This window comes from Phaeoacremonium minimum (assembly GCF_000392275.1).
Source record: "Phaeoacremonium minimum UCRPA7 unplaced genomic scaffold PA7_03_scaffold_468, whole genome shotgun sequence".
NCBI lineage: Eukaryota > Fungi > Ascomycota > Sordariomycetes > Togniniales > Togniniaceae > Phaeoacremonium > Phaeoacremonium minimum.
The window spans coordinates 3,382-27,520 of NW_006921370.1; the positions used below are offsets into that span (position 1 = coordinate 3,382).

Consider the following 24,139-nt stretch of genomic DNA (forward strand, 5'->3'; position numbering starts at 1 on the left):
ATGGAGGACAGGAAGAGACCAGCCATCAACGGCCCTGACGATCTTGCTCCGCCTAGTAAGCGACAGGCAGTGAATGGCAGCGGCAAGTCTCGAGACGATGGCGTCGACATGAAGGACGAGGCTTGGATCGAGGTAAGTGTCACACGACAGCCCTATCATCGCTTTCATCCCCCGAGTCAATCCCACCTGTTGTCCCTCCTCAGCTCATTGCTGTGGAAATGATTGTTTATGACCATGCATCACAAAGTGAGCGGGTGGTGATGTCGCGTCCCGCACTCTGTTCAACGCTAATGCGTGGCTTGCTGGCAACAGCATGCCGGGCTTTCAGGTCTATCTTTCCTTTGATTGACTCACCAGCACCTACTGCCTTTGATCCTCCAGCGTCGCTTTACATCCTCCATATCGATCGAGCATCATCGAGATAAGAATCAGGCTGACAGTTATGGGTTTCAGGAATACCAAAAAGATGCTATATACCGTCAAATGCTTGAGTACAAGAGGGCGCAAGGCACATTAGAAGCCCGACTTGAGGAAGCTCTCAAACGTAGTGAACATCACGATGATCATATCAGAATAATCGATGCGTGGTGGCTCCAGCTGCTGCAAGAGATCGAACTCGTAGCCGAGGGGACAATATTGTCACAGCCTGAGTCGAAAGGTAAGCCGATCGATCTCCTCCCGCTCCACTTCGTTCCTGAGCGAGGGGCTGACTGTCTAGATTTCCCATCCACCACTAGCCTCCATTTCAAGGATAGTAAAGACTTCCAGCGACATCTTTCCGAAAAGGGAAGAGCCATTAAGTCTGGTCTGGAGTCCTTGTTCAACCGCTTTGCAGCTCGCCGTGGAGATGTAAAACCCGAAATTGTTGAACTCGAATCTCAGATCAACAACCTGCTCGCAAATCAGAAGGAGTATATCGTAAAATTGGCTCGTCTCGACTCGGAAAAGGAGTCGCTGTCCGAACAGCTTGACACAGCAACTTTACGCTACATCAAGGCCGAGAAGAAGCTGGACAGAACCAAGAGCGCTCAAGTGCAGAAGCTGGAACAACAAGCTCTGGCTAGTGCAACAAGTCGCCCTGCTCCCACTCCAGCAGAAAACGGAAATGAGCCCAGTGAAACTAATGGTAACAATGATGGTCTCCGAGTGCAATACCAGGAGGCAATCGCGGTTGTAACCAAGCAAAAGGAGCAGCTGGAGTCTGCATATGCCGAAATCAAGGGTTTGCAAGAGGAAAACACATCCTTCAAAGCACGGCGGGAGAGTCTCACAGATGAGGATTACGCGCGAACCGAGGTTTTCAAGCAGTTCAAGACGCAAAACGAAGATCTGATCAAACGAATCAACCACCTTGAGGCTACCAACAAGCAGTTGAGAGAAGAAGCAGAGAAGTTGCGAGCAGAGCGCACCAGCTTCCGTACCCAGCTCGAGCGCGAAGCTCAGACTGTTACGGGGGAGCTTGAGGACCAGATCCAGCTCAAAGAGCAAGATCTGACTCGAATCAGATCAGCAAGAGATGAACTTCTTGCGGATGTCAGCATCCGCAAGGCTAGCCAGGAGCAAGAGAGGCTTGCCATCGAACAGATGAAGGAGCTAGTCAGCGCATCCAATGACCGAATAGCGGCTCTAGAACTAGAACTTCAGCGCTTACGGCCGAGTGAAGATGTAACAATGTCCGATCCTCATCCAGAACTCGATTCATTGTCGTCCGCCGAGCTGAAGGAGAAGTTCCTGAAGTTGGAAAAGGACTTCCAGTCGATCAACAAAGAACTCCCATCCATCGAAAAGGCTTACAAGAAGACCAGAGATCTCGCGCAAAAGAAGATCATGGACTTCAACGCCCTTGAGGAGAGAATTCAGGTTTTGACTCTGGAGAAGGGCAAGGCAGATCAGAAGTACTTCGCAGCACGAAAAGATGCGGATATTCGGAATAACGAGATAAAGAGTTTGCGGCACCAGAACGGCAAGAGCTCGGAGATCATCGCACAATTGAAAGATGCGGAGGCTCAAGCTCGTGCTCTCGTCAGCAACCTCGAGAAGCAGCTTTCAGATATGAAGCAGTCCAACACAACGGCGATGGAGGAGAATAGGGCGCTAAAGAGCTCCAGCACGGACGCGACTCGAAGAGCCGAACTCGTCAAAGCCCAGGTCTCAGACCTGACGAACCTGGCGAAGGCAAAGGATGCCACAGTTGTGATGGCGAAAGAACGAGCGTCTGCACAGGAATCAGAGGTCGAGCGGCTCAAGGTTCGCTTGGACAACGTGCAGAAAGAACGAGATTCCTGGAAGACCAAGAGCTTGAGCAATTCCTCAGAAGAAGAGGAAATGCTAAGAGTGAGCAGATCCAAACCAAACTTGATTGCAGTCATTTGCTAACATTCCTAGAAACTCGCTCTCTGCTCAGTATGTCGGAACAACTTCAAGAATACGGTTCTGAAGACTTGTGGACATGTCTTCTGCAATGGTTGTATCGATGCCAGAATTTCCTCCCGCATGAGGAAGTGTCCCACCTGTAGCAAAGCGTTCGACAAGCTGGATGTCATGGCAGCCCACCTATGAGTAGTGTCAGGTCAGGAGCATTTATCTGTCACCGCCAACGAAGGCTTATCGGGCCTGGCCTAGGCCTTTTTGGCCGGTGCTCGGCATATGTTGGAACCGATCTTGGATCTTTTGTACTTCTATGTGTGTCTAGGGAAGGAGTGATTGGATGGATTGATGATGGATGACTTGATTGCTGGGTGAACTTGCACGTCTTGATAATGCCTCGGTTTACTGAACGAACGGTGGGCAGCTTTGAGTTACTCCACCTTGCTCCCGAGGCATGTTGGCCATGCTGTAGGAGTCGTGCCAGGATAGAGCTAGATTTGAAAAATCAAAATGTACAGATACCCATCAAACGCTTCAACTGCTTGCATGTGAGAACGCTCGAGAAACAAATTCAGAAACTGCTATGCATACATTGCTGACTTAGTCATAACTCGGGAAAGTCCAAGAGCGATGAAGGACTCAACGCCCGCCTGGTACTGCAATAACTCTCGTCTATAGGAGTCAGCCTATCAAGCCAAGCCTGCTACTTATGCCGACTGAGTTACTCGAAAGAACAACGTATTCTAGGTGCAGAAGTCTTTAAGAGTTAGAAGTTGTTGTGAGGTATAGAGACTGTTAGATCCAGCAAGACCAAGCTCACCGCTTGTTTAAGAAACTGGCTCTCCACCTTGCCCGTACTATTCTCGCAGATACTATTCTTACCATAACCGTACCTTATCCGCGATTACTTTATCATTCTCGCAACGTGATATAGGGAGTCTTCCGAGTTGTCGAGGACCTCAAACTGAGTCAGTCAATATCCTTAGTTAGAAAGCAGCTCATGTAGCCAATGGACACAAACTTTTGCAAAAGCCAGTCGAAGCCAGCTACATCATACTAAGTATCCACTCAGTAAGACTATGTACGAGCTTATTAGAGGCTAGAACCAGAGCTGTATAGCTAGGTAGCCTGCAATACGCATTATACACTATGCACCAAGGGCAGACTCAAGCTATAGACTTATGACTTGCAACTCCGCGAACCATTTCTCGACGGAAAATTATCTCCTATTCCGAACCTTTTCATATTTTTCTGCTAATAAATAATTAACCCTCTAGTGACTAAGTTGAATACCATCTAATGGGGAGTGTCAGCAACTTTCGTCAGTTGACTAGGTTAGTATAATTCCCTTACAATACACTTATAGAAGCGACATCAGATCTTATTACAGTAGGATTTCCAGTTCCTATCATCCTATATGCTCAATACCGAACACTAGCTCATTGCGAGTTGCCTAATTTTGAGATTCGTACAGAAGCAGAGCATCCAGCACTCTAATCCACCGGACCCCTCAACGCCGTTTACTTATACAGCCAGGTAAAGCGCCCTGACGAGAAACCGAATCAGAACATGTACGTTTCAGCGATGACGCCTCGAGCTCCCACCCGCAGAGATACATCGACCATGAGGAAAATGCAAGAGACCGCGAAACAACTGAACCTCCCACCTTACACTCTAGCTTTGATGGTCTCGTCGATGCATCAAATCTGCCCCCTATCAAGTCGAAACTCTCGGATTAGACGCCAACCAAATGTATGCGAAAATTCCAGCAATATCGTACGCCACTGAACCCAGCCATCGCCTAATGGCCTGCCATGGCTTTACACTAACACTTGGGTATGTTTATGCGAAGAAGATCCTATCGTGACACAACATATGACTATTACTTCATGAACTCCAAGCAACAGTAGGAAAAATTATCCGTCTGTAGCGGAGATTGCCGCCGCCGCCATATGTGAGGCAGCTGGGCTCGGTATTCGCTCGCCCTCTCGTAGGCTGGGAGTCTGGCGCTGAGACTCGTCATCCGGCTCCAATAAGTTTCTTAGGTCGAGAGGACTATCTGCGGCCCTTGGAGAACTTTTAGGCTTCTTATCTCTGGTCTTTTTCTTCTGATACCCGCCATACGGTTGGAAGTTGATCGGTCTAGCTTCGTACAGAGATCCTGGCTCAGATGTTGTTGATATGGGAGGCTGTGGCGCGATCGGCGCAAGAGTCGTCGGCGGGTAGCCCGTGCTGTGGGATGCATTCGCCCGGGCCTGCGCTTCCTTTTCAGCCTTGGATGGTCGCCCCCGTTTTCTCCCAGTACCAGTTGTGGATAAGGTTGGACTCGAAGTTGACGCGAATACGAAGCCGTTGGGCGTATTTGGCGACGGCCGCGGTTGGATATTGACATGTGTCGTGGACGACATGGGATGATGTTCATTAGGATTCATTACAGCAAGCCTTTTGGGGACGGATTCGTTCAGGTCGCCAAGGGATTTTCGCTTCAATGGCGCAATGGGTGGAGGGTGCATGGGGACATTGAACATGTTCTCGGCAGCGCGAATGCACTGATGCATATTGCGACCTAGACAGCGACAGATTAAGGGGAACATTCTCTGGGCTCGTAGGCTGTAAAGGCTATGAACTAACTTACCACCTGGGAGCTGCATCGAGAGCCAATCTGGCTGTACGTTGTTTCTTTTCACGAAGTCAACCAGCAGCCCGACATCTATTTCGCTGGCTTTGATCATCTCGGCGAGCACAAAGCGCTGTAAAGGTCAGCATGCCAAATTGATCACATGTGGAAAGGCAGCCTACTCTCTCTGCGTCAGTAAACGACGGATCCATTGTGACGACTCCAACTTGACGTTTAGGGGGCAACGAGCGTGGAAGGCAGCAGGGACGAAGCAAGACGGCTTCATGTCAGGCACAGAAGCAATAGATGACTCGGAACAGGCAGCTGGAGTCTTGGGAGGGGTTGACAGGCCGCAGAGTCCTCGATATAAGGCCGATGTGTCAGCCAGACGAGCTGCGGACAGGAGGCGAAGGCAGTCTCTTCCAGGCCGGGCGCACGAGTTGCATCTACTACCGAAGGGTTTCGCGCAATGATTCAGGTGATTGGACAGCCTCAGAAGAGGAGGCAAAGTCAAAAGTGAGCGGAGGACAAGACGCGAGCAAGCGCGCGTCTTTGGAGGGGAACCTGGAAGCCAGTGCGCAGTAAAGAGCCGAGATTTCGCCTGTATAAAGTGCGTAATGGGCTCCTCCTGGACCAAGGGTTGCACAGACACCCTTGATAAGGCAGCCCGGAGGCCTAGACAGGGAAGATGCTGGCTTAGACACCAGGAAAAGGTCTCTGCGCTGCAGATGTCCCGGTACAGTATGGTGTTGGCTAGCAGTTATTAGAGAGCCACTTCTGGAGCGACAGCTCTTGCGCTGTGGGCCGGGGCCGTTGGAAAACAGAATTAGGTGCGGAGTAGACGGGAAGACTGGAGCAGTTGTCTTGCTAAGATCGAATGTCTCTTCATTTGTTTCTGTTTGTCACATGGAGAGGCCCCGCTGAGCCGCCGGCCGGGTGGTGTCCTAAACCCTGTCCTACTGCATACGGTACGCAAGTGACGTTATGTAGGTGTGGTTATGAGAGCAGCAGATTCTAAAAGAGGCGACCAGAGAGAGCAGCGCAATCAGCAAGCGCCAAAGAAGCAGTTGTGAGACAGGAAAAGCTCAATAGTCGTACTCCAGTGGAAAGGGCTCCGAAGCCGCAAAGTCCGAGTTGAGTCGAGTTGAGTCAAGTCAAGTCGAGTCGAGTCGAGTAGGTGACGAGAGTGAATGAGGTTGAGCGTAGATTAGATACCTGGGTAGAGAATGGTCAATTGCTCGTGTTGTCCCGATTTAGGTTGTCGAGAAACGCCGCTTCCTTGCTGTGGATGCGGCCTCTTTCCTGATTCGAAACCCGGCAGGTGGTTGGGTTGGACACGGGGAAGGAAGGATGGATGGGCGGAAAAGAAAGCCTAAGGCACGGATGCCGTTTTCTGTGTTTCTCTCTGTTGCTTGCTTGCTTGCTTGCTTTTCTTTTTTGCCGTGCATGCCCCAAGGGCGATACGGTAAAGACTGGATGGGTAACTAGAGCACGAAAGTAGTAGCTGAGCTGGTGCTGGTCGCGCTTCTTTGTCGTCTTCTTCTTCTACCCTTCCTTCTTGTTCTTGTTGAGAAAAGCGCGACTGAAATTACTAAAGTGCCGATTCCTTTTGGTGTTTTACGTCCATTAACGTCTCTCCGTCATCAAGTGCGCAACTCGGGCAGAAGATACCAGGTATGTACGGTGATGATGATATGCTCGACTGAATCCGGGAAAATCCTGCTTGTTCCCCTCGACACCAAAATCTAAGCTCTCGCTGCGCATGCGTCAGGGTCGTCAGCCCTTCGCAGCTCCCGATCCGACATACATACAGTAAGGTAGCAAATTGGGTCTCTTCCGGCAGCGGATGCACTTCCACACAGCGCAGCTGATCTTGCTCGCGTTCCCGGTCGGCAGTAAGGTAAGGTAGGTAAGGTATGTTACCGCTAATACCTATCCAGGTCTCGCGCTGCAACAGCAAATTGCACATGCGCATGCGCAGGCCGGCTCTGACCTTCAATCTCATGGTCGCATGCTTCATGCAAGCTCGATCAATGAGCGCCTGGCGCTGCATCGACGACTGCAGTCCTGCTGCATGTAAGGCAAAGTGACGGGCCAATTAGCTGCCCGCCAGCTAAGACCACTGCCACCTGACACCCCTCTAGCAGGCTTAGAGCAGCCCCTCTATGCTGAGGGAACCCGAGATGGATTTGGGCGAGCGAGCACGCGGTGAGGGTGAGGGTGAGCTGGCCAGCTTGTCGAGGAGGGAAGTCAGTCGTCCAGAATCCATCTCACCACAAGACCGAAGCTTGGTTCAGCGGCGAGTGAGATGGCCCTCCGCCCTCCGTATAGAATAGTCTATGCGCCAGTCACACAAGATGACTAGGCAAGGGGACTTCCCGTCAATTCTTTCGGCTCTTGGGAACTCCCAGTCCAATTGCGCTCCGTCTTTGGCATTCGCCATGCTGGATCCGCAAGCCCAATTGTGGGACACTGGCCGCATACTGCGACCGCTGCATCTCAGTGGTCGCCATCGCTGATGCTCTTCACCAATGACATGGCCGAAGCGGCCTCTCGCCCATCACACAACACCATCAAGCACATACCAGCAGTTCTCCATTCGAAGAGCCGCATCGGTTTGCTGTGAACATTTGATAGTCGAAAATGGTCCGTGGAGAGATCAGAACGGTTTCAAGGCAACGCTGATGGATGGAACGCGTGCTAGACTGCATTTATATACCCGCGATTTCTCACACCGCTCCTATCGCCAGCTCTGAACCGTCCTTCCAACTCCAAACACTTCTCCACCCGCTTGCTGCACGATGAGCTGGCAACGGCGCCGGATGTTATAGCGGCGCAACATTTCCAAGCTCTCCCACGCGTCCTGGCGTTGCTATGCATTGAAACGGATGGCCTAGATTGCCTTCGTGGCCATTCCCGTCGCCACTTCCAATTGCGCCAGTGTCGTGTTCTGTTCCATGGCCCTGGGTGTGCTACGTCAGTAATCCTCACGTACGCACATAGCGTGCAAATCACATTATTACACGGCAGACGCGTGCCATATGTGCATGCGGGAATTCTGTCCTCCTTCGGAAATGTCCACGGATGTCCACGATTAATTGTGAAGCCCAGAGTCGTGGACGTTCTATCCTAGTGCGCAATTGTGGTAACCAAGCCGCCTGTTCCTAGATGGACGTCTTGATGTATCCCGGCCTAAACCCACTCACATCGGATAACGCGACGCCCTACGGCATACAATGTCAATATAGGGCCTTATCAAGGGAACCTGTGAACATGATCGTTGATGGAATGGAGTAGACGGCTACAGTACCGTAGTTGCCGGTTTGTGCACTCGCCGTGTACGTCAAGCTCCGGCCGAGGAGAAGCATCAAGCCGCCCGGTCTCGCGATACTATATAGCTATGCATATGGCTTGAGTGCTCTGAATCGTCCTCAGTTTCTAACACAACCATAATAGCTGCCACTAACATCAATCCATCAGCTTAATGGGAAAATAGGACCGATATAGTGTTCTCATACGGCATGAGCTAGCCCTGAGAGTCTTGGTATACTTGCGACTAAGAACCATCTTGAAGATGCCCCTCTATAGAGCAAAAAAATGAAGTTCCCATTCAAAATGTCTAATTTGCTGACTTCTTTCCTCCAGAGCTGAGTATTTCCATGAGAAAGTGTGGTCCGTTTCATTTGTAGGAGTTTATTACTATCCATGGCTGAAGGGTGGATGAAGGTTCCTCACCGTCCTCCTGGGTGGGACCGAAAGTGTGCGCTCTCAACTAACCATCATTACAAGCATGACAGGAAAGTGACCAGGATATACAGAAGCAATGAGGACTAATGAAAGCAGTTGAATGTTTCCAGTCTTGTTTCTACATGCCAAAAGAAGGGAAATGTCTTTTGAAATCCAAGATTGATGGATTGGACATTTAACTTTGCAAGTTGTCGAACCACCAATCAACCCTCATGTCACCAAAATTCTGTCCTAGATGATCTATTATTAGCTATACTGGGAACCTCACCAAAGCCTCTCTTCCAGGTGTCAGGATTGTGTATCTTGTTGGTTACAAAAAAAAAAAAAAGATTTCCTCTGAGCAGAGGTCACCACTGATTCACTCGTCTCGCAAGCCGGTACTAGTTAATGCTACAATGCGACACTGCGACTTACTGGTGAAGTTAGGACAGTAGTGGCAGGATCCACTCCAGGATTAGCTAATGCTCTGCGGAGACACCCCTGTCGACTTTGCTTTGCCCGTGCCAATTGAACCTTTGAAAAAGTGCAGTTGCCGATTTCCTCCCTCCCACTGAACTGAAGTAGCCAACAATCCCCGATCCTGGACCTTTCCGACCTTTCTGTCGAGCTTCCCCGGTGCCTCATCACAGCGGATTGCTGGGCATAGCGTCGCAGTCATCTCAGAAGACCCAAGCGATGTAGCTACCATTTCCTTACCTTCCCGCTTTCCCGCAAACCTTGACCGATTCCTGGGCTCCTCTGACCTTCCCTCTCCTCCTGGGCTCCTCACCCTGGGCAGTTTCGGTCTCTAATCTCTTTCCTCTCTCCGCCCACAACACTCTCATTTTCGCTCTCGCCTCAGATTACCACTTTTCGCAATGGAGGACGAGGAGCGCATACCCGACGCGATCAGCGTCATGAAGCTGGAGGGTGAATCGACCGGAAGGCCTGACGCAAAGGTCAAGCACGAACGAGCGAGCGCTTCTGCTACGCCCAACGGCTCCAAACCGACGTCTAGATCTCCCAGTATGGCAGATCTCAAGACGGAAGGCGACGGCGAATCCAAGCAAGACATTGAGCCCACACCCAAGCTATCTAGGAAATCATCCTCTAAGACTGCCAGTCACTCTGCTCGTCTCTACGACCATCTTCCTAACGTCACCGAGGAATCATGTACCCATTTCCAAGTTATCACCGACTGTCTGTATGGGTCAAAGCACATGGGATCTTCGGATCACGATGCTCTAGACTGCGACTGCAGCGAAGAATGGCGTAGGTCATCCTGCTGGTTCACTGACACTCGTATGTGATCGCTGACGCAAATTCTGCATAGGGGACGGACAGAACCACGCTTGTGGCGAGGACTCTGATTGTATCAACAGGGCCACGAAAATGGAATGTGTCGATGGCGACTGCAATTGCGGAGCTGGATGTCAGAACCAGAGGTTCCAGCGAAAAGAGTTTGCTAACGTGTCTGTCATCAAGACCGAGAAGAAGGGCTTCGGTCTCAGGGCCGACAGCGACCTACAGGCCAACGACTTCGTTTTCGAATACATTGGCGAAGTCATCAATGAGCCGACCTTCCGCAGGCGCATGGTCCAGTACGATGAAGAGGGCATCAAGCACTTTTACTTTATGTCACTGACCAAGAGTGAGTTTGTTGACGCCACCAAGAAGGGCAATCTGGGGCGATTCTGCAATCACTCCTGTAACCCTAATTGCTACGTGGACAAATGGGTGGTTGGCGACAAGCTGCGCATGGGCATTTTCGCCGGCCGTAAAATCAAAGCGGGCGAGGAATTAGTGTTCAACTACAACGTGGACAGGTACGGCGCTGATCCACAACCCTGCTACTGCGGCGAGCCCAACTGCACTGGCTTTATCGGAGGGAAGACGCAAACAGAGCGTGCCACCAAACTGCCCCCTGCGACAATTGAGGCCCTCGGCATCGATGATGGCGATGGCTGGGACACTGCAGTCGCTAAGAAACCCCGCAAGAAGAAGCCTAATGAAGACGATGAGGAGTACGTTAACAGCGTGCAACCCCGCGGCCTGGGCGAGGACGGCGTCACGAAAGTCATGGCAGCGCTCATGCAGTGCAAAGAAAAATGGATTGCAGTCAAGCTGCTCACCCGAATCCAGGCTGCAGACGATGATCGCGTTCGGAATCGTGTGGTGCGCATGCACGGTTACCAGATCCTCAAAACCACACTGGTCACTTTCCTGGACGACAACAATGTTGTTCTACAAATTCTCGACATCCTCGACAAATTTCCCCGCTTGACCAAGAACAAGATCTCCGACTCCAAGATAGAAGCGACAATTGAGAGTCTCACGTCGTCTGACCACGAGGATGTGGCAGCCGAGTCGAAGCGCCTCCTGGATGAGTGGAGCAAATTGGAGACGGCGTATCGAATTCCTCGAAAGAAATTCGACCCCACCGCACCGGCCGCCAACTCGTTCGAGGAGCGTCGCAACCTTGACCGTGTAGAGGAAGTCACCACCACAAAGCCCCTTTCGCCATTCTTGAGCAGTGTGGTAATCCCAAAAGGACCGCGCAGCAATGTTCCCCAACGAAACGTGAATTTTTTCAATGGTCAGCGGCCACCGCGCAGACCGCATCCCGGCTACACCTTACCGTTGGGATGGTTTTCTGCTACCGATTCCCGGGGCAACACATACTACTATAACAAAGCTGGAACGACGACCTGGAAGAGACCGACAGCACCAGCCCCAGAAACCCCGAAAGCCCCATCCAAAGCCGTGCAAGATCAAAAGGCTCTTCAAGACATCATTGATAGCTTGACAAAGGATCCCACACCCAAACCTTCTGCTTCGCAAACTCCACAACCCGTCGGAACTCCTGTGCAGGAGCCAAAGAAGGAAAAATGGCGTTCTCTGCCTCTAGAGAAGCAGATGAAGATCTATGAGAACACAGTAAGTACTGCATATGACCCAATATAATCCACGTGTGTGCATCCGCTGACCATGCACAGCTTTTCCCCCACGTGAAGTATGTGTTGGACAAGTTTCGGCACAGACTTCCCAAGGAGCAGCTGAAGAAATTCGCAAAAGAGGTTAACAAGAAGCTTGTGGCTTCTGACTACAAGAACAACCGAGTAGAGGATCCTACTGCCATCTCCTCTAAGCAAGAGAAGAAGGTCAAGAAGTACGTCAAAGACTTCTTGGACCGAGCTGTCGAGAAGTATAAAGAGCATGAGAGGAGAAAGGCCGAGCGCGCAGCAAGGCACGCTGCTAACGGCACGAAGCCCTCTACTGCAGCAGGTGAGGATCTGGCCAGCAGCGAGACGCCTGTTGGCCATGATGAAGTCGAAGCCATCGATGACCTCATAATGAGTGATGTAGACGATGTTCAGTCACCAGGTAGTTCTCCTGAGCGGAAGCGTAAGAGAGAAGACGAGAACTCGCCCAGCCTGACGCCATCTGAGACCCCATCAGTCAAACGACTGAAGGAGGAGGACGTCGAGCCTAGTCCTCCACCCCCACCCCCACCACCGCCCGAGGCCGCTATGGACGTTGCCATGGCGGAAGAGGAGGAGGCCTTTGTGAGGGAGAACGAGGAGGCGCAGCGGCTTGCCGACGAAGCTGAGCAGGATAGAGCCCGCCAGGAGGAGGCGTTGCAGCGCGAGAACGAGGAGGCCATGAGAGAATTCGAAATGGAGCAGAAGAGCAAGCAGGACCTCGGCAACGATGCCGCGATCACGCACCCGGCCATCAATGGAGAGGGCCTGTCCAAGACGGACCTACCAAATGGCACCATCATGGAGGCGGAGGACATGGAGTTGGACGCAAATGCGAATGATGGTGGCGCCGTGAAGAGCCATGAGCGTCAGGCACGTAAGCAGGAGGTCCTAAGCCATTAGCACCACGGCCTGACACTCGGGGCCTTCAAGAGCGCGCGCTAAGCATCGCTTGAGTCCTGCCCCTAATCATGATAATAATGTATTACTACAGCATATTCCCCGGCATCATCACGCACTTTTCTATATTACTGCATATGGCTATATAAGGTCAGGAATTCAGGGCCGGTGTGTATTTACGTGTAAAAAAGGGCATGTTTCTTTATTTGCTTTTTCGGTTGCGAGGGATGGAAATGCAAGGTGCCTGAAAGGGCGGCGGACCTTTTGGTTTTGCAGCAACAGCAAACACGGCTGGCGTTGGCCATTCTATTTTTTTTACCCACTACGTTATGTCTCGCACAGGGGGCTGGTCGGCATTGATTGATTAGCATTCAGCGCACAGGAGGGGGTGGTGTTGACCGGGAATTCAAGGCATTTTGTTGTTTCTCATCGTCACCGTCGTCGTCGTCAAAAAGACGGTCTGCCTATTTCACTGTGCTGACGTCGCTTGCCGAGGATATACATATATATACCGCACACGAGAGAAGCGAAAGACAAACGAAAATAATGGCAATTGGTTCTGCGTTTTGATCCCCGCGATGGGCTGGCATTTTATTGCGTGAAAGCATGTATCCAGGATGGATGGACGGACACCCCGTCAGTCGGTTGGTCGGTCGGTCGGCATTTGTTTTTGTTTTTGGCTGCAGCTGCAGTTGTCTTAGAAATATATACCCAGGGCCGAAAGCAACGGCCCACCGTCATATCTTAAATGTCACAGTATGATTTATTATCCGCCGTGGAAGGAGCTTTGCATTGCATGTGTCTGCGACAGACTTGCGCATTGGCGACTCATGTTCTCTGCAGAGATCGAGTCAGGTCCATGTTCGATGCGGAAGCTGGGAGTCAGTGGACTCGGTCGGCACGCAGGCAAGCAGGCCGCCCAGCAGGTGGCCACCATACCTGGACAAGCAAAGAGGCGCACTGGTCATAGAATAGCGGTGCTGGGCGCTGAGGAGCGAGCGGTACTTCATGTATATTATATCCTTCTCACTTGCGAATGTGCAAAGCGGCATACAAAAGCCCTCCGTATAGCAAAATTTTCGCTGCATCAGGGCTTCAGAACCCGACGTTATGTAGTTTAGTACCCCGAAATGTCTTCATGAACGTATAAAAATATAGTAGCTAAAACCTCCTGCCACCGTAGCGCTGTTTTCCCCCGTCGTACCCAAGCCTGCTTCACGAATTTACCAGGACGTAACAATCTTCTCCAGCGCCTCGAGGAGGATGTCCGCGTGCTTCTCCTCGAAGATGAGCATGGGCCTTAGCCGCACGGCGCTGGCGCCCGAGCCACCAATGTTGATGCCGAACGACTTGGCCTTCTTGAGGAACTCGTCGCGGCGCGGGTTGTCGAAGGCGATGAAGGTGCCCATGCCCTTGCCGCGGAGGTTGTCGAACTGGCCCGGGTACTTCTTGGCCAGGGCCTCGAGCTTGCCGAAGAGGTAGTCGCCCACCTTGGCGGTCTTGGTCACGAGGTCGTTCTTCTCAATCTCCTCGATGATGGCGCGGAAGAGCAGGGCCCTGGCCGGGTCGCCCATCCATGTGTTGAACTGACGGTATGGCTTGTTGGGCCTCAGCTCAGGGTTGCCAAAGTAGTAGCCTGCCGTCTGTGCCTTCTTGGAGAAGGTCACCATGTCAGGGGGCTCAGGCAGGTTCCAGTGCTCGTGGGCCCAAAACTTGCCGGTGGCACCAACACCGGTCTGCACCTCATCGACAATCATGAGGACATTGTGCTTCTTGGTCAGGGCACGGAGACCCTTGAAGAAGTCGGCCGAGGCGTGGTTGTCACCACCCTCAGACTGGATAGGCTCAACAATGACGGCGCAAGGGGGCACGTGGTAGTTCAGAATGAGGTGCTCAACCTCAGCGAGGGCCTCCTGCTCAGCCTTGCGGTTCTCCTCAACGTGATCCTCCAGAGGATACTTGAGTTGAGGGAAAGTGGCCTGAGGCCAGTCGAAAGCAGGGATATCAAGCTTGTGAATAGGCTTAGAGCGTGTGGTAGACAGAGAACCAAACAGACGACCATGGAAGGCGGTCTTGAATGACATGATGGATAGTTGCGAGGCGCCGGGTGACTGGTTGTTCATGGCGGACTCCATCTCCTCCTCGGTGAACTCGACATGTGCGCCGCCACGCTCCTGCTGCCGCCTGTACATGAAGGCGGCTTTGTAGGCAGTCTCGTTGGCATCAGATCCGGCCATGGCGGTGAAGACTTGGTCCAAGCCCTTGGGGGCCACCTTGAGGATACCAGTCTTGAGCACATTGGCCCAGTCCTGGGGCGGGAAGTTACCCAGCGCGGGACGGTTGATGAGGCCATTGATCATCTCCTCGCCCTGAGCTGCCTTGAGGAGGGCAGGGTTGTTGTATCCCACGGGGATACTGGCAATCTGGGCGTAGACATCCAGCAGAACGTTGCCATCCGGGTCGGCAATGTAGTTGCCCTTGCTGTTGTGGTAGTCGGTCAGCATGTTCAAGCTCCGGGTGTCGAAGACCTTGTCGAGCTCAGCGATGGCGGCCTTGGACTTGGGCCCAGGGATCTCCGTCTTGACGGTGGGAGCCTCGGGCTCCCAGGAGGAGTAGTAGGAAGACATCTTTGCAATTGGGAAGAGCCGTCCTGGTACAGCAGGAAGGGCAGCAGAGCAGCGAGGACGGAAGGAGGAGGAGGCAAGTCTGCTTGAGGCGGATGCTGTGCGCCAGCAGCGGCCAGCAGCCCGTATGGCGGACATGTTGGGCCTTTATGTAGGTATCTGTGCTTTGGTTTGGGCGTTGGGAAGGGGCAAGAATTCACGCGGCAAGCTCCACAGAAGCCAATTGGTCCCTGCGTCAACCAATTGGTCAGAGTTTTCGCTTGGACGAGACAAATTCGTGAAAATGCGGGAGATCGTGAGCCTTGCAGGAGAAGATGGAGGGAAGAGGAGTGGAAGTATGAGGTGTGGACGGGTTGGAAGGGGGCAATAGGAGGGGGTTATCAGCGGCTTATCGGAGCTCTTTTTAGTGGAGGGGCAAGCGTGACGTGAACACCGGCCACGCGCTGGAGGGCATTGGAAATGGAGTGGGGTAGGTAGCTTGACTAGCTAGCAAGCATTGTTAGGTATTCAATGGTTACGCCTCTTCTAGCTGGTCGACCTAGACCCAGACTCAAACCACATCGTCGAGAACAATCCGGGACGCCGCATTGCTAAGGATGAGGCTAATGGATCTCGAAACTGTAGATGATCCAGGTAAATGTACTTCTCAATGGACATGCTCTTGAGCTTCTTGACGAGGATGAGCTTGTTGTAATGAGGTATAGCAACACCCTCCAACATGCTACTGATACCTCCTTTCTCAAGGTCAAAAATTCCGGGGAGAAAAAGATGCCTACCTGGGAATAGATAGCTAAGTAGATAGGTATCTACATTACATGATGCCCGTACCAAGAAGCCAACGGCAATCATCTCTGGGCCGGACCCTGCAGCGGTTTGGTAGAGGATATCTGAGTCCGTGGAGCTTCGCCGTGTGGAGGGGGCGCTAGTAGGTAAGCTTTCTCAAGCTTTGCAGTTCTGGGCAGGTACAGCCGGCCGCACGCGCTCCCGCCGCGACAAAGAGTCCTCCATCGACGCATCCTCTGCCATCGCCGACTTCGGGTGCCTATCCGTCTGTACCAACCTGCCACCTCCACCAAGTCGGTCGGCCCGCGGCCGTCGTGATATCTGTTCTGACAACAAATATTTGGAAATTGCCGAATCGGGAATGTCCAGCCGAATAAGGGACATCACGGGGCTTAACTCCTGCGCAAAGTGCTCCTATTGGGTTGCACGGAAAATCCATCTTTTTCACTCATGACGAAGTCTGTCCGGACGATTCCTCATCGCTATCAGCTTCCTCCTGTCCCAGGCTCTTCATCGCTTTGACACTTGTTGCAGTAGCTCATCTCATGATCATGGTTTATTGATTGCCACACTATGGCCGTTATGATTACAATTCAGACCCTTCCACCAACGCCTATTGTCTCTGGTGTATCCGTCACACAACAAAGAATCGTCCTACCAGCCAAAAGCCAACCCTCACGAAACAGATCATCTTCTCAAGTCGACGATGAGCCATTATGCTGGGGTTCCGTCCTGGATGCAAACTCTAGAGTTATACAAGCAGGCTCCCCCCGAGATAATAGTCTCTGTACTCGAAGGTGGAGATTTACGCACCGTTTGAAAGAAGAAATGTAAAAAAGAAGTCGTATGTAATGCACGTCATTGAGAATGCAGTGATGGCGAACAACTGCTTGGGTATGTAATGAACGTACGCGACCAAGAAAAGAAGAAGAATGGCGAGGCGCGTATGCGAGTGAGTGGTTACTGGAACTCCTCCGCTGGGTACAATCCCGGATGACTTCCAACAGAGGGGTACCCGCCCAGGTTCTAGCTGGTTCCGGGCTCTGTCTTCTCAGCTGACGGGAGTTCGAGGCCCGCGCTCTGGGCAGCTCTCTTCCACGTCTCCAGCTCTCGGTAGAGCCGCTCGCATTCGAGCTTCAGCTTGTCGTTGGAAGAGCTCAACTCGGCAATCGCCTGCTCTGTCAGCAGCTTTTCCAAGGTCCACTTCTCAATGTTCTGGGACTCGTTCTCCTTCAACTGAGTGATGAAAGCAACAGCGCGCTGCAAGATAGACCCCTTGTTCTTCTCGCATCCGGGAACGATCTTGGCGAGTTCATTAATCCCTTCATTGATCGTCTCGCGGCGGCGACGCTCCACTACAAGCTGTGTTAGCTCAACGGATCTCTATCTGCGCTCAACGGAGCGAGTCTCACCTTCTTTATGGTTGTCTTTTCTCATCTTATGCCACTCCTCGGAACCCACAGCAGGCTTAGGGTTAGGCGTTGAGCCGTAGCGCTGGTCTTGACGGACTCCATTTGCTGGATGAATGCCACCTGTGGATACCCCGGATGTGTCCATGGGTAGCCCATCATGGCCAACATCCGCGTATGAGGTGTCGTGATGATCCGTGTCGACACCAGCCTGGGCGGCAAATGTCTCTTCGGTTGACTGCGGGATGTGCAGAGTCGGATACATGGAGCCTAGGGCAGCAGCGGCAGTGCTGGAAGCGTTTGCTGGATCCGAAGCCTCACTGTGTTCGGCAGCGGCTTGTTGAAGAGCACTGAAGTCTGAGACGTTGACGCCAGCGGCGGCGGCAGCCGCATGTGCAGCTTGCGCCGTGTCTGCGCTCTCCATGAATGCGGCCGAAAGAGCATCTGCGGCCATCGTAGCAGGTGGGATACCGCGCTTGTTTCTTCGTGAGTCGGGAGATGAGTCGGGACCACCACGCTTGCGCTTCAGAGGAGGGGAATTCGTGAGGGCGGAGAGATCAGGTTCCGCTGTAGCGGTATCGGCCATAACGGAAGCCAAAGCTTACTGGTATGGTGCCGTGATTGTTAGACGTGTCTGTGTCGTTGTCATCGTTAGTTTAAGCATCTAATGCTTTGTGCAACAGCCCGAGGTAGTTGAGCAAGGTAGCGGAGGGCCAGCCAGCGACGAAACAATAGTCGCGCAAGGCAACAAGGCCGACTGGCAACGGAAGTAACGCAAATTTCAGATTATGACCTGGGTGGGATGAGGTTGAATAGCGAGCACTTGCTCACCTGACCCTCTATCACAGTGAGTGGTGGACTCGCTTGCATGTCCAAGGCTGTGAGAAAATGCAACATGCAACCCGAATGTGTAACTGTAGTTGACACTGCTCACAGGTCTGCCTAAGTAGCGTAATAACCTGAACTGCCGACTTCGGCTACTGTGCTTGTAATGTGAGAGAGATCTGTTTACAGAAATCTTCTGAGATGAGATGAATATGATATCAGAAGGCTGAGCTGGTGCCATGACAAGTGAGATCAGATTATCAACGACAAAGGCAGCTGGCTGGCTGAAAGTGTGTCGCTGAAAGGCAACATTCGCAGCAACGACAGAGATTTCATCCTTCCACGACGAGGAAAGTCGTGTAAATAGTTGCCTCGACTTGTTGCGCCGTGTCTCTTTTGCATTGTGAAGTGCAGCTCTTGATGGACTTTGATGAAATGAAACGGGTAGACTAGCTTACCAATTCGCGATCCTCAGATCATGTGCTGTTTGCGAAAAACGTGGTATCGCACGTGTGTCGGACGTGTCGGCGACCGCGGCGGCAGAACAAGAAGGCGAAGCGCGTTTCGAAAGCCGCGACTCCGAACCAAAAAAGGAAGAAAATCAAGACAGTCAATACACACAGAGTCTTTCGCGATCGGTTCTCTGATTAAAAAACCCAACAACTTTGCATAGACAGATCAACCTGTTCACAGCGGGCGTGAGCTCAAGGTGGACCTGAGCGAGATGAGAGGACAAGGAGTCAGGTGACGGATCCTGAAGGTTTATCTATCTTGGGAGCAGCGACAAGGAGGGGGGCCAGGCAAGCTTGGGCCAATGAGCGGCGCCAACGGGGAAGGTGTGGGATTTTCCGGGTGCACGGACCAATCTCTACTGATGCAGTAGCGCAGACACCTTCGTGACTGTGTACCTTCAGCTTACAGGACAGAAAACCGCACGCCTACACCTCGACGGGGAAGAACCTCCACCATTGCCGGACAGGACCCCAGACTCTCCATTGAATGTTGAAACTCGCCGCTGTCGAATCAGAGGAGCGCCTCGTAGCCACCAGAACTCGCTGCCCTCTCGGTCAAACAAGAGGCGCATCATGACCTGCCCAGTTCCAAGGTTGTCATGTTTGCCAGCCTTGAGACAGAGATGCAAGCTGTAGGAACCTACAGTAAAGGCAGATGAGGGTTGATCTGTCTTTCGGCCTTGTTCAGTTCAGTCACCTGCCAACCAGGACACACAGTATGACTCCCGACGCCACCGGTTGAGTTGACGAGGCTGTGGGCTGGGGGGGTTGTGGACTTGTATGTTGGCTGCAATTCCTCCCTCATGCACACCAAGGCACCCAATATGACCTGTAGCTTTTACTCCCTTATCACCATCTACACAAACCACTCTGTGCCTTGCCTAACTAGGTGATGTACGTCGTACTCGGCCGAGGCTTCCTGGTAACCGGTCGCCTTGCTCATGTAGGCGACCCGTAGACCCTCAGATCGAACGGGGGCAACCTTGCCTCAACCTTGCTGCTTGCTGCTGCATTGCATCGCGTCCGCATCAGCTGCTGCAAAGCCGCTTGTTTGTCCATCGACGGACTCGTCGTAATCCGCTGGGCTTGGCTTGACAGACAGTAGAAGCCCCCCCATCCATAAACTGTGTGATACTGTTTCACAAAGGTGCTCATTCCCTATGTCAAGTGATCTGGAGAGTGGCCTTGCCGACTAATCAGCCCCCACCTTCCCAAGGATCCCTTGACCCCTCTAGACTGCGTGTGTGGCACGCCATACCTCAGCCATCACCTCAGAATAGTCTGCCGGCAGGCACATCTGTGTACCTCCCCACGGCAACATATCGTGGCTCTGTTGTTTGACAGGATGGTAACCGGTGAGAGCCGCTAGTATCATTTGGTCGTCTGCTCAAAGAGTACCTTGGATTAAATGGGAGCCAATCGAGCAGGTGCGAGAGCCTAAGAGCACACCCCGCCGTGGCGATATAGAAACCTCAACTGCACCTCTGAAGCTTTGATCCAACTGCACATGGTCAAGCGGGACTTCACAACTGCAGCACACTCTCAGTTTGCCTCAGAGCGCGCAGAATAGCCAACATGGGGGACCATACAATATCTAAGATTGACCATGCAAACCATCTTCTTCTTGTAAGCCATGGCGACTCTTCCTATTCTAAACCTCATCTCCCGAAGAGCGGGAAGAACGACGTCATTGACAAGCAATCTCATCTCTCAATCTAGGACCAACCACTCCTCCGACTCCCATATGAACTCCTGCGGAAGAATTTTCGCTCTGCGCACTTCACAGTCGAGCACGGCAGCAGCGCCGTCAAGAACCTGCTGAAGACGACGGCGACAGGTGCCCTTAATGGCCGGTCCTCGCCCGACGATGTTGTCAAGAACCTCGACACCATGATCGCCCGCATGCGCGGCATCAAGCGAAAGTTAGCCGCCTGCGCCGATGAGGAGGCCCGTCTCTACCGCCAGGTTGGCGCCCGCGCTACACACCTCGGCGATTTGGCTCGCATGCACACCCTCGACGATGTAGCATACGAAGGATGGAGCCGTCGACGTCTAGACCGTTTGCTTGTCGACTATCTGCTACGGCACGGCTACAATGACAGCGCCAAAGCTCTAGCTAAAGAGAGAGATATGAACGATCTGGTCGATATCGAGACGTTTGTGGCCATGAGCAAGATCAGGGACAGTTTGAAGGCCGGGAGCGTGAAGGAGGCGTTGGACTGGTGCACAGATAACAAGAAAGAATTACGGAAGATGGACGTAAGTTTTTCTGTACCCTATAACGTCGATCGTTAGGAACAACAAGGGAAGACGCTGATTCTTTGGCCAGAGCAATCTCGAGTTCCAGCTTCGATTCCAGCAGTATATCGAGCTCGTGCGAACACAGCAGCAGAGCAAAATGCTCGAGGCGATCATCTTCGCCAAGAAATTCCTCGTGCCTTTCAAGGAGTCGTTCCCGCGCGAGGTCAGCCAGGCGGGCGCGCTGCTCGCCTTCCCGCCGGACCACGCGGGCCGCGAGTACCGCGACATGTACAGCCCGGAGCGGTGGGGGATGCTGGCCGACATCTTCACCGAGACGCACAACGCCCTGCTGGCCCTGCCCTCCTTCCCGCTGCTGCACATCGCCCTGTCCTCCGGCCTCTCGGCCCTCAAAACGCCCGCCTGCCACTCCTCGCACCCCAGCTCGTCCGCCACCCCTAGCCACTCCACCTCGCTCACCACCTCCGTCTGCCCCATCTGCTCGACCGAGCTGAATCAGCTGGCACGCAACGTGCCCTACGCCCACCATAGCAAGAGCCACGTCGAGCACGACCTGATGCTGCTGCCCAACGGCCGGGTGTACGGCAAAGAGAAGCTGGAGGAGTATGCCAAGAAGGCAGCCCTGCCGGACGGACAAGTCAAGGATCTACGGACCGGAGAGGTGTATTCTACGGACAAGATGAAGAAGGTATTCATCACATGAGCATGGCCGACCTATCCTTTGTATCATCACCTTCTGCGATCGCAATTTGCATTTCACCATAACGATTCAGGACCTTCTCAGCGTACGGAGCACGGCATGGAAACGGAGTTCTGGACAGGGTTGGCTGTTTTACTTTTACGGGTCTTTAGATTGATCCAGCCTCGTCTAACACATACGCAATAGAATGAAACGAAGAAATAAATCAACGTGTGTGGAATGGGCTCGTTGCTTAGATTCGTCATACAGCCCCTATCTTAATATTCACGAACCACTACCCCTTAGTGAATCACGTAACAATACTACAATACACTGGGCCATCCGCTGCCGAAGGCCAGAACGTCCGCCGTTTGACTCCCTACAATCGAGTGTACCTGACAAAGTTTAAAGCAACCGCCGATTTTCCTAACTCCGTACGTTGCCAAAGTGCAGGAGTACCAAACCGTCATTGATGAGACCCGATACCCCTAGCGCTTTTATTTCCATTAGAAGAATGTCTGAACAAGTCCAGCAATGAACCACGTAGGCTGTCTATCTTCCACTGCCTGCGAAGGCAAAGTTGCCAAAGACACCGCCGCCTCCGCCAGGAGTCATGGGTCCCATGTTCATACCATTGGTGTTATGTGACTGGGCGGCAGGCGTGGTGACGAGGCCGACAGTGCCGGTATTCGGAGTGCTTGGTGCTCCGTTCTGCATGCCTGTGCCGTTCTGGTTGGGTGGTGTGTTCTCGAGCGTCGAAGCATCCCTCATGCTCATAACAGTGGAGATGTCAGGGACGCCAAGCCCCCAGACCTTGCCAAGATGCTCATCTGGAATCTCGCCGTTGAAGATCTTGTCTCTCATCTGGAAGAAGACCTTGCCGGTAATCAACGAGTCAGAGCCAGCTTGGTGGGCTGATCCCACGCGCTTGATCTTAAGAGCCTCTGCAATATTCTCGAGTCCAGATTTGTGCTCGAACTTCTGGAGGACTTCCGTGCTACTGGGATCACCAGGGGTCAGGAGGCCAGAGTTGTGCAGCTTGATAGCGTGCTTCATTAAGTGCTTGACGTCGTATGTGCTGGGGAAGTAGAGTTTCATTAACTGATCAAACTCCACTTCGTCGTTGGGCAGCTGCTTGCAAATGAGCAGCTTTGTAAGATAGCCGAAGTCGTAGCCACCATGGAAAGATATCCATCTGACATTTTCAAAGCAGACCAGGCCAGAGGGAATGAGGAGGGAAGCGAATTCATGTGGGTCGATGCCATCTCGCTCCAGCAACTGGAAGTCAATCCCCGCTTGCTGTAGAGACTCGATCGAAGTCTGGTTGAACATGTCGTCTTTGAGAGAGAATTTGAAATTGAACTGCCAAGCATAAGGGAGCGGCCCCTGACTTGCCATTCGCCTAGCCGCAAGTCCCTTATCCATAGAATCTGCCGAGTTCGGTCTCGCGGGCGGGGTCTCTCCATCTTCGTTGAACAGGGTGATGCCTATCTGGATGACTTTGAGCATGTCCACATTCGTCCGTAGACATTGGTAATGGTAGTCGCTCTTTCCTCGGAATCCACCCATTGGCCGTGAAACCACACCCGGGAACTCGGTATCCTGTGTACGTCAGAAATTACGCCCATTTCAGCATTGGCTGAGTTTCAGCCTCACCATCGCAATGTATGGATATTTGTCCACCAGGTCCCTCAGGATGGCCATCTCCTCGTGCAGGTTATGCTTCCACACCTCTCGTATCCTTCCCTTTGTCTGATTACGTCCGCCATGCTCGCCCAGCACATGACCTTGCTGTTGCGCATGCTGCTGTTGCTGGAGACTCGCCCCATGTGCAAAGCCCATGCGCGCAGCATGGCTCGCGAGGCCACTGTCTGCTCCTACACCAAATCCTCCACCTCCATTAAGACCTCCTGCTAGGCTTAGTACGTTGCCATTTGCGGCGAAGGGGCTGATCTGCGGGTTCGGGTTGAGATACGACGGGTTGCCCCCCAGCTGGGGGTGGCTTCCAGAATGACCCGGTGCGTGACCGGGAAACTGGTGCTGGTAGGGAGAGATCGTATTCGGTCCACTCTGGAACCTGTTCAGCTGCGGAGGCATGCTATTTCGTCCAGATTGGTGAAGCTTTCCGTATTGTAGGTATTGAGGGTGTGGTATCTCGGAGGTGAATGTAATCAAGCATGGGTAAGCGAAGTCGTAAAACGAGCCGCCGAAGGCCGCTTGGGGGATAATATGGATGAGAGAAGCTGGGGCAGTATCGCTTCTGAGCAAAAATTGTCGCGTATGCTTTTCGTCGTGGAATTTAACGTCTGTAAAGTCGAGGTGTCGAGGAGAAAAGGTAGTCGAGTGACATCGATGGACGGAAGCAGCTGGCAGCGGAGAGACCCACTTTGACTCTCCCTGGTGGTTAAAAACAGAACCAATCAGGACCTTCCTCAAAGTCCGGGCCGATATTGATCC

General features: G+C 52.6%; 6 protein-coding genes across 6 annotated transcripts; 3 read left to right on the forward strand and 3 right to left on the reverse strand.

Annotated features, from left to right (window-relative positions):
• UCRPA7_6329 (putative e3 ubiquitin-protein ligase bre-1 protein) lies at window positions 1–2,559 on the forward strand (the record flags this gene model as incomplete). Its single annotated transcript, XM_007918867.1, has 3 exons — window positions 1–132; window positions 646–2,334; window positions 2,386–2,559. The coding sequence occupies 3 exons, from the start codon at window positions 1–3 to the stop codon at window positions 2,557–2,559; spliced, it is 1,995 nt and encodes a 664-aa protein (XP_007917058.1).
• A 7,029-nt stretch (window positions 2,560–9,588) lies between these two features.
• Window positions 9,589–12,594, forward strand: UCRPA7_6330 (putative histone h3 lysine 36 methyltransferase protein; the record flags this gene model as incomplete). Its single annotated transcript, XM_007918868.1, has 3 exons — window positions 9,589–9,982; window positions 10,044–11,647; window positions 11,707–12,594. 3 exons carry the CDS (start codon window positions 9,589–9,591, stop codon window positions 12,592–12,594), a joined length of 2,886 nt encoding a protein of 961 aa, XP_007917059.1.
• Window positions 12,595–13,814: 1,220 nt separating this feature from the next.
• On the reverse strand, window positions 13,815–15,218 carry UCRPA7_6331 (putative 4-aminobutyrate aminotransferase protein; the record flags this gene model as incomplete). Its single annotated transcript, XM_007918869.1, has 1 exon — window positions 13,815–15,218. The coding sequence occupies one exon, from the start codon at window positions 15,216–15,218 to the stop codon at window positions 13,815–13,817; it is 1,404 nt and encodes a 467-aa protein (XP_007917060.1).
• Window positions 15,219–17,024: 1,806 nt separating this feature from the next.
• On the reverse strand, window positions 17,025–17,993 carry UCRPA7_6332 (putative helix-loop-helix dna binding protein; the record flags this gene model as incomplete). Its single annotated transcript, XM_007918870.1, has 2 exons — window positions 17,025–17,353; window positions 17,411–17,993. The coding sequence occupies 2 exons, from the start codon at window positions 17,991–17,993 to the stop codon at window positions 17,025–17,027; spliced, it is 912 nt and encodes a 303-aa protein (XP_007917061.1).
• A 2,326-nt stretch (window positions 17,994–20,319) lies between these two features.
• Window positions 20,320–21,706, forward strand: UCRPA7_6333 (putative negative regulation of gluconeogenesis protein; the record flags this gene model as incomplete). The annotated part of the gene is made up of 3 exons (XM_007918871.1): window positions 20,320–20,370; window positions 20,464–21,003; window positions 21,074–21,706. The coding sequence occupies 3 exons, from the start codon at window positions 20,320–20,322 to the stop codon at window positions 21,704–21,706; spliced, it is 1,224 nt and encodes a 407-aa protein (XP_007917062.1).
• Window positions 21,707–22,234: 528 nt separating this feature from the next.
• Window positions 22,235–23,779, reverse strand: UCRPA7_6334 (putative ccr4-not transcription complex subunit 7 protein; the record flags this gene model as incomplete). Its single annotated transcript, XM_007918872.1, has 2 exons — window positions 22,235–23,284; window positions 23,339–23,779. 2 exons carry the CDS (start codon window positions 23,777–23,779, stop codon window positions 22,235–22,237), a joined length of 1,491 nt encoding a protein of 496 aa, XP_007917063.1.
• Window positions 23,780–24,139: the final 360 nt, after the last annotated feature.